The sequence below is a fragment of the Salmo salar genome, unplaced genomic scaffold, assembly GCF_905237065.1.
Source record: "Salmo salar unplaced genomic scaffold, Ssal_v3.1, whole genome shotgun sequence".
Lineage (NCBI taxonomy): Eukaryota > Metazoa > Chordata > Actinopteri > Salmoniformes > Salmonidae > Salmo > Salmo salar.
Window position 1 is genome coordinate 65,001 of NW_025549201.1, and position 10,000 is coordinate 75,000.

General features: G+C 46.6%; 1 protein-coding gene across 1 annotated transcript in view; it reads left to right on the forward strand.

Moving 5' to 3' along the window:
- The window catches only part of LOC123735935 (PR domain zinc finger protein 10-like), a 70,273-nt gene that overhangs the window by 57,402 nt on the left and 2,871 nt on the right, over positions 1–10,000 (forward strand). Inside the window, 4 exon segments of the mRNA XM_045713110.1 lie at positions 120–263; positions 359–520; positions 1,000–1,125; positions 3,731–3,893. Coding sequence (XP_045569066.1) covers positions 120–263; positions 359–520; positions 1,000–1,125; positions 3,731–3,893 — 595 coding nt within the window.

The window sequence follows — 10,000 nt, forward strand, 5'->3', positions numbered from 1 at the left end:
GAGGGATGTCTTTGTGCTGGGTTGAATCAAAAGCCTGCTCTCTTGTTGAGTTGTAGGAAGTTTTCTTATGGACCTGCCCCTTGCCGTGTGTCCCCCCCCACCCCCACCCCCACCCCCAGACTAAGATGGTGCAGCACATCCGTAAGAAGCACCCAGAGTACGCCCAGCTAGCCAACACCATCCAGGCTCCCCTCACCACTGCAGTCATCTGCTCTGCCCCTGCTGTCATCACCACTGACGGTACCACTTCTGAGGCTGTGGTGGTGAGAACACACACACACACACACACACACACACGTACAGAGATGATGATGGTGTGATTTGAGATGTCCAATCAACCAATGTGTTGTTTCCCCAGACGACAGACCTGCTGACCCAGGCGATGACGGAGTTGTCCCAGACCCTCACCACAGACTACCGCGCTGGGGATTACCAGAGGATTCAATATATACCAGTCAGCCAATCAGGAGGAGGGATCAACCAGCCTCAACACATACAGTTACAGGTGGTCCAAGTTCAGGTAAGACCCTAACCCCTAGACCCTAACCCCTAGACCCTAAGCCCTAGACACTAGACCCTAACCCCTAGACCCTAACCCCTAACTACTAACCCCTAGACCCTAACCCCTATACCCTAGACCCTAACCCCTAGACCCTAACCCCTAGACCCTAACCCCTAACCCCTAGACCCTAACCCCTAGCTCCTAGACCCCTAGACCCTAACCCTAGACCCCTAGACCCTAACCCCTAGACTCTAGACTCTAACCCCTAGACTCTAACCCCTAGACTCTAACCCCTAGACCCTAACCCCTAGACCCTAACCCCTAGACTCTAGACCCTAACCCATAGACCCTAACCCCTAGACCCTAACCCCTAGACCCTAACCCCTAGACCCTAACCCCTACACCCTAACCCCTTCAACCAGTCTCAACACGTAACAGTTACAGGTAGTGCAAGTTCAACCTGTAAAAACATGATGTACCTGATCTGTGTGTCTCAGGCGGGCTCTCCCCACTCCCAGCATTCCACCGTGGATGTTTCCCAGCTCCATGATCCCCATGGTTACAGCCAACACTCCATACAGGTGCAACACATACAGGTGTCAGAGGCAGGACAGCACACGCAGGTAAACACTCGTCTCTTCACGCTGCCGCCTTAGCCGCTGTCATTTCTCAAGATAGAATACTAACTCCTTACTGGGGGTACTAACTCCTTACTAGGGGGTATTAACTCCTTACTGGGGGTATTAACTCCTTACTGGGGGTATTAACTCCTTACTAGGGGTTCTAACTCCTTACTAGGGGTTCTAACTCCTTACTGGGGGTATTAACTCCTTACTAGGGGTTCTAACTCCTTACTGGGGGTATTAACTCCTTACGAGGGGGTATTAACTCCTTACTGGGGGTACTAACTCCTTACTAGGGGGTATTAACTCCTTACTGGGGTATTAACTCCTTACTGGGGTATTAACTCCTTACTAGGGGTTCTAACTCCTTACTAGGGGTTCTAACTCCTTACTGGGGGTATTAACTCCTTACTGGGGTATTAACTCCTTACTGGGGGTATTAACTCCTTACTAGGGGTTCTAACTCCTTACTGGGGGTATTAACTCCTTACTAGGGGTTCTAACTCCTTACTGGGGTATTAACTCCTTACTATGGGTATTAACTCCTTACTGGGGTATTAACTCCTTACTGGGGTATTAACTCCTTACTGGGGGTATTAACTCCTTACTGGGGGGTATTAACTCCTTACTGGGGGTATTAACTCCTTACTGGGGGTATTAACTCCTTACTGGGGGTATTAACTCCTTACTAGGGGTATTAACTCCTTACTAGGGGGTATTAACTCCTTACGAGGGGTATTAACTCCTTACTAGGGGTATTAACTCCTTACTAGGGGTATTAACTCCTTACTGGGGGTATTAACTCCTTACTAGGGGGTATTAACTCCTTACTAGGGGTATAACTCCTTACTAGGGGGTATTAACTCCTTACTGGGGGGTATTAACTCCGTACTAGGGGTATTAACTGCTTACTAGGGGTATTAACTGCTTACTGGGGGTATTAACTCCTTACTGGGGGTACTAACTCCTTACTGGGGGTATTAACTCCTTACTGGGGGTATTAACTCCTTACTAGGGGGTATTAACTCCTTACTGGGGTATTAACTCCTTACTGGGGTATTAACTCCTTACTAGGGGTTCTAACTCCTTACTAGGGGTTCTAACTCCTTACTGGGGGTATTAACTCCTTACTAGGGGTTCTAACTCCTTACTGGGGTATTAACTCCTTACGAGGGGTATTAACTCCTTACTGGGGGTACTAACTCCTTACTAGGGGGTATTAACTCCTTACTAGGGGGTATTAACTCCTTACTGGGGGTATTAACTCCTTACTGGGGGTATTAACTCCTTACTAGGGGTTCTAACTCCTTACTAGGGGTTCTAACTCCTTACTGGGGGTATTAACTCCTTACTGGGGGTATTAACTCCTTACTGGGGGTATTAACTCCTTACTAGGGGTTCTAACTCCTTACTGGGGGTATTAACTCCTTACTAGGGGTTCTAACTCCTTACTGGGGGTATTAACTCCTTACTGGGGGTATTAACTCCTTACTAGGGGTATTAACTCCTTACTAGGGGGTATTAACTCCTTACTAGGGGTATTAACTCCTTACTAGGGGTATTAACTCCTTACTAGGGGTATTAACTCCTTACTGGGGGTATTAACGCCTTACTAGGGGGTATTAACGCCTTACTAGGGGGTATTAACTCCTTACTAGGGGGTATTAACTCCTTACTAGGGGGTATTAACTCCTTACTAGGGGTATTAACTCCTTACTAGGGGGTATTAACTCCTTACTAGGGGTATTAACTCCTTACTAGGGGTATTAACTCCTTACTAGGGGTATTAACTCCTTACTGGGGGGTATTAACTCCTTACCAGGGGGTACTAACTCCTTACTAGGGGGTACTAACTCCTTACTAGGGGTACTAACTCCTTACTAGGTGGTATTAACTCCTTACTAGGGGTATTAACTCCTTACTAGGGGTTCTAACTCCTTACGAGGGGGTATTAACTCCTTACTGGGGTATTAACTCCTTACTGGGGGTATTAACTCCTTACTGGGGGTATTAACTCCTTACGAGGGGGTATTAACTCCTTACGAGGGGGTATTAACTCCTTACGTGGGGGTACTAACTCCTTACTGGGGGTATTAACTCCTTACTAGGGGTATTAACTCCTTACTAGGGGTTCTAACTCCTTACGAGGGGGTATTAACTCCTTACTGGGGGTATTAACTCCTTACTAGGGGTATTAACTCCTTACTGGGGGTATTAACTCCTTACTGGGGGTATTAACTGCTTACTGGGGGTATTAACTCCTTACTGGGGGTATTAACTCCTTACTGGGGGTATTAACTCCTTACGAGGGGGTACTAACTCCTTACTGGGGGTATTAACTCCTTACTAGGGGTATTAACTCCTTACTAGGGGTTCTAACTCCTTACGAGGGGGTATTAACTCCTTACTGGGGGTATTAACTCCTTACGAGGGGTACTAACTCCTTACTGTACTCTGAACCTGTACTACGTTTTAAAGCAAATACTGAGTTTACATTTTACATTTTGCTCATTCAGCAGACGCTCTTATCCGGAGCTACATAGTACATTCAACAAGGTCTGTATCAATCCAACAATCGACCAATCGTCCTCTGTTGTTCCTGCAGGGTCAGCCTCTTAGCCCTTCCTCCCAGGTGGCCCAGGAGTTAAGCCCCGCCCAGCTGACACCTGTGACCCTGGCCCAGAGTCACGCCCTCCAGACGTCATCCAATCAGCAGGGCTCTGTGCAGCACGCCTACATCCCCGGCAACTGGAACTACCGAGGATACCGTGAGTACCTCTGCCTGGCTTGGGCTGGGCTCCGCATGCACCAGATTTTTAAAGCGTATGATATACAGTGGCTTCGGAAAGTATTCAGACCCCTTGACTTTTTCCACATTTTGTTACTATTCTAAAATGTATTAAATCGTTTTTCCCCTCATCAATCTACATACAATACCCCATAATGACAAAGCAAAAACAGGCTAAGGCATTTTTGCAAATGTGTGTGTGTATATATATATATATATATATATATATATATAAAAAAAAAATGAAATATCATATTTGCATAAGTATTCAGACCCATCACTCGGTACTTTGTTGAAGCACCTTTGGCAGTGATTACAGCTTCTAGTCTTCTTGGGTATGACGCTACAAGCTTGGCAACACCTGTATTTGGGGACTTTCTCCCATTCTTCTCTGCAGATCCCCTCAAGCTCTGTCATGTTGGATGGGGAGCGTTGCTGCACAGCTATTTTCAGGTCTCTCCAGAGATGTTCGATTGGGTTTAAGTCCGGGCTCTGACCTGGCCACTCAAGGACATTCAGAGACTTGTCCCGAAGCCACTCCTGCATTGTCTTGGCTGTGTGCTTAGGGTTGTTGTCCTGTTGGAAGGTGATCCATACCAGGCAGTGATGCTCTCGATGGTGCAGCTGTAAAACCTTTTGAGGATCTGAGGACCCATGACAAACCTTTTCTCCTGAGGGGGAACAGGTTTTGCCCTTTTCACGACTGCCTTGGTTAGTTTGTTGTTGATGTGGACACCAAGGAACTTGAAGCTCTCAACCTGCTCCACTACAGCCCCGTCGATGAGAATGGGGGCGTGCTCTGTCCGCTTTTTCCTGTAGTCCACGATCAGCTCCTTTGTCTTGATCACGTTGAGGGAGAGGTTGTTGTCCTGGCACCACACGGCCAGGTCTCTGACCTCCTCCCTATAGGCTGTCTCATCGTTGTCGGTGATCAGGCCTACCACTGTTATGTCGTCTGCAAACTTAATGATGGTGTTGGAGTCGTGTTTGGCCATGCAGTCATGGGTGAACAGGGAGTACAGGAGGGGGCTGAGCACGCACCGCTGAGGAGCCACCGTGTTGAGGATCAGCGTGGCAGATGTGTTGTTACCTACCCTTACCACCTGGGGGGGCGGCCCGTCAGGAAGTCCAGGATCCAGTTGCAGAGGGAGGTGTTTAGTCCCAGGGTCCTTAGCTTAGTGTTGAGCTTTGAGGGCACTGTGGTGTTGAACGCTGAGCTGTAGTCAATGAATAGCATTCTCACATAGGTGTTCCTTTTGTCCAGGTGGGAAAGGGCAGTGTGGAGTGCAATAGAGATTGCATCATCTGTGGACCTGTTGGGGCGGTATGCAAATTGGAGTGGGTCTAGGGTTTCTGGGATAATGGTGTTGATGTGAGCCATGACCAGCCTTTCAAAGCACTTCATGGCTACGGACGTGAGTGCTACGGGTCGATAGTCATTTAAGCAGGTTACCTTAGTGTTCTTGGGCACAGAGACTATGGTGGTCTGCTTAAAACATGTTGGTATTACAGACTCGGACAGGGACAGGTTGAAAAATGTCAGTGAAGAAACTTGCCAGTTGGTCAGCGCATGCTCGCAGTACACGTCCTGGTAATCCGTCTGGCCCTGCGGCCTTGTGAATGTTGACCTGTTTAAAGGTCTTACTCACATTGGCTGCGGAGAGCGTGATCACACAGTCTTCCGGAACAGCTGGGGCTCTCATGCATGTTTCAGTGTTATTTGCCTCGAAGCGAGCATAGAAGTAGTTTAGCTCGTCTGGTAGGCTCGTGTCACTGGGCAGCTCTCGGCTGTGCTTCCCTTTGTAGTCTGTAATGGTTTGCAAGCCCTGCCACATCCAACGAGCATCGGAGGAGGTGTAGTACGATTCATTCTTAGTCCTGTATTGAAGCTTTGCCTGTTTGATGGTTCGTCGGAGGCTATAGTAGGATTTTTTTATAAGCTTCCGGGTTAGAGTCCCGCTCCTTGAAAGAGGCAGCTCTACCCTTTAGCTCAGTGCGGATGCTGCCTGTAATCCATGGCTTCTGGTTAGGGTATGTACATACGGTCACTGTGGGGACGACGTCCTCGATGCACTTATTGATGAAGCCAGTGACTGATGTGATGTACTCCTCAATGCCATCGGAAGAATCTCGGAACATGTTCCAGTCTGTGATAGCAAAACAGTCCTGTAGTTTAGCATCTGCTTCATCTGACCACTTCTTTATTGACCGAGTCACTGGTAGTTCCTGCTTTAATTTTAGCTTGTAAGCAGGAATCCGGAGGATAGAATTATGGTCAGATTTGCTAAATGGAGGGCGAGGGAGAGCTTTGTACGCGTCTCTGTGTGTGGAGTAAAGGTGGTCCAGAGTTTTTTTTTTTTTTCTTCCTCTGGTTGCACATTTAACATGCTGATAGACATTTTTTTTAAACTGATTTAAGTTTCCCTGCATTAAAGTCCCCGGCTACTAGGAGCGTCGCCTCTGGGTGAGCGTTTTCTTGTTTGCTTATGGCGGAATACAGCTCGTTGAGTGCTGTCTTAGTGCCAGCATCAGTCTGTGGTGGTATGTAAACAGCTACAAAGAATATAGATGAAAACTCTCTTGGTAGATCAAATCAAATGTATTTATATAGCCCTTCGTACATCAGCTGATATCTCAATGTGCTGTACAGAAACCCAGCCTGAAACCCCAAACAGCAAGCAATGCAGGTGTAGAAGCACGGTGGCTAGGAAAAACTCCCTAGGAAAAACTCCCTAGAAAGGCCAAAACTATGAGGGGTGGCCAGTCCTCTTCTGGCTGTGCCGGGTCGATATTATAACAGAACATGGTCAAGATGTTAAAATGTTCATAAATGACCAGCATGGTCAAATAATAATAATCATAGTAATTGTCGAGGGTGCAACAAGCACGTCCGGTGAACAGGTCAGGGTTCCATAGCCGCAGGCAGAACAGTTGAAACTGGAGCAGCAGCACGGCCAGGTGGACTGGGGACAGCAAGGAGTCATCATACCAGGTAGTCCTGAGGCATGGTCCTAGGGCTCAGGTCCTCCGAGAGAAAGAGAGAAAGAGAGAATTAGAGAGAGCATATTTAAATTCACACAGGACACCGGATAAGACAAGAGAAATACTCCAGATGTAACAGACTGACCCTAGCCCCCCGACACATAAACTACTGCAGCATAAATACTGGAGGCTGAGACAGTGTAGTGTGGTCTACACCTTATCATGAGATACTCTACCTCAGGTGAGCTATAGCTCGAGACTTCCTTAGATATCGTGCACCAGCTGTTATTTACAAAAATACATAGACCGCCGCCCCTTGTCTTACCAGACGCCACTGTTCCACCCTGCCGGTACATCGTATAACCAGCCAGCTGTATGTTGATGTTGTCGTCGTTCAGCCACGACTCGGTGAAGCATAAGGTGTTTTGTCACCTCCCTGACCAAGGCCTTTCTCCACCCGATTGCTCAGTTTGGCCGGGCGGCCAACTTTAGGAAGAGTCTTGGTGGTTACAAACATCTCAAGGATGATCAATGGAAACATGATGCAACTGAGCTCAATTTAGAGTCTCATAGCAAAGGGTCTGAATACTTATGTAAATAAGGTATCTGTTTTTTTATTTTATTTTAAATTTGCAAAAAATGTCAATAAAACCTTTTTTGGGGTATTGTGATGTCATTATGGGGTACTGTGTGTAGATTGTTTAGGATTGTATTCATTTAATCCGTTTTAGAATAAGGCTGCAATCTAACAAGTCGAGGAGTCTGAATACTTTCCGAAGGCACGGTAGCTACCTGATATGTAAAATACCTATCCAGGCGTTATAAGGTCTGGCATGCGTCAGCAACACCTGGTCAGAGGAACGCTCCCGTTACCTGTTTCCTTTATATAGTGTTCCTTTGCTCACTCCCACTCACGGATTTAAAAGCGTTGGATTAGGGTTAGAGGATGTTTAAACAAGTTGGGCTGTACGGAATATCCCGTCCTATTAAATCCAAGTTGAGCTCTAGGGAATGTCCCGTCCTATTAAATCCAAGTTGAGCTCTAGGGAATGTCCCGTCCTATTAAATCCAAGTTGAGCTCTAGGGAATGTCCCGTCCTATTAAATCCAAGTTGAGCTCTATAGGGAATGTCCCGTCCTATTAAATCCAAGTTGAGCTCTAGGGAATGTCCCGTCCTATTAAATCCAAGTTGAGCTCTAGGGAATGTCCCGTCCTATTAAATCCAAGTTGAGCTCTAGGGAATGTCCCGTCCTATTAAATCCAAGTTGAGCTCTAGGGAATGTCCCGTCCTATTAAATCCAAGTTGAGCTCTAGGGAATGTCCCGTCCTATTAAATCCAAGTTGAGCTCTAGGGAATGTCCCGTCCTATTAAATCCAAGTTGAGCTCTAGGGAATGTCCCGTCCTATTAAATCCAAGTTGAGCTCTAGGGAATGTCCCGTCCTATTAAATCCAAGTTGAGCTCTAGGGAATGTCCCGTCCTATTAAATCCAAGTTGAGCTCTAGGGAATGTCCCGTCCTATTAAATCCAAGTTGAGCTCTAGGGAATGTCCCGTCCTATTAAATCCAAGTTGAGCTCTATAGGGAACGTCCTGTCCTATTAAATCCAAGTTGAGTTCTAGGGAATGTCCCGTCCTATTAAATCCAAGTTGAGCTCTAGGGAATGTCCCGTCCTATTAAATCCAAGTTGAGCTCTAGGGAATGTCCCGTCCTATTAAATCCAAGTTGAGCTCTAGGGAATGTCCCGTCCTATTAAATCCAAGTTGAGCTCTAGGGAATGTCCCGTCCTATTAAATCCAAGTTGAGCTCTAGGGAATGTCCCGTCCTATTAAATCCAAGTTGAGCTCTAGGGAATGTCCCATCCTATTAAATCCAAGTTGAGCTCTAGGGAATGTCCCGTCCTATTAAATCCAAGTTGAGCTCGATAGGGAATGTCCCGTCCTATTAAATCCAAGTTGAGTTCTAGGGAATGTCCCGTCCTATTAAATCCAAGTTGAGCTCTAGGGAATGTCCCGTCCTATTAAATCCAAGTTGAGCTCTAGGGAATGTCCCGTCCTATTAAATCCAAGTTGAGTTCTAGGGAATGTCCCGTCCTATTAAATCCAAGTTGAGCTCTAGGGAATGTCCCGTCCTATTAAATCCAAGTTGAGCTCTAGGGAATGTCCCGTCCTATTAAATCCAAGTTGAGCTCGATAGGGAATGTCCCGTCCTATTAAATCCAAGTTGAGTTCTAGGGAATGTCCCGTCCTATTAAATCCAAGTTGAGCTCTAGGGAATGTCCCGTCCTATTAAATCCAAGTTGAGCTCTAGGGAATGTCCCGTCCTATTCAATCCAAGTTGAGCTCGATAGGGAATATCCCGTCCTATTAAATCCAAGTTGAGCTCTAGGGAATGTCCCGTCCTATTAAATCCAAGTTGAGCTCTAGGGAATGTCCCGTCCTATTAAATCCAAGTTGAGCTCTATAGGGAATGTCCCGTCCTATTAAATCCAAGTTGAGCTCGATAGTGAATGTCCCGTCCTATTAAATCCAAGTTGAGCTCTAGGGAATGTCCCGTCCTATTAAATCCAAGTTGAGCTCTAGGGAATGTCCCGTCCTATTAAATCCAAGTTGAGCTCTAGGGAATGTCCCGTCCTATTAAATCCAAGTTGAGTTCTAGGGAATATCCCGTCCTATTAAATCCAAGTTGAGCTCTAGGGAATGTCCCGTCCTATTAAATCCAAGTTGAGCTCTAGGGAATGTCCCGTCCTATTAAATCCAAGTTGAGCTCTAGGGAATGTCCCGTCCTATTAAATCCAAGTTGAGCTCTAGGGAATGTCCCGTCCTATTAAATCCAAGTTGAGCTCTAGGGAATGTCCCGTCCTATTAAATCCAAGTTGAGTTCTAGGGAATGTCCCGTCCTATTAAATCCAAGTTGAGCTCTAGGGAATGTCCCGTCCTATTAAATCCAGGTTGAGCTCTAGGGAATGTCCCGTCCTATTAAATCCAAGTTGAGCTCTAGGGAATGTCCCGTCCTATTAAATCCAAGTTGAGCTCTATAGGGAATGTCCCGTCCTATTAAATCCAAGTTGAGCTCTAGGGAATGTCCTGTCCTATTCAATGAGACGC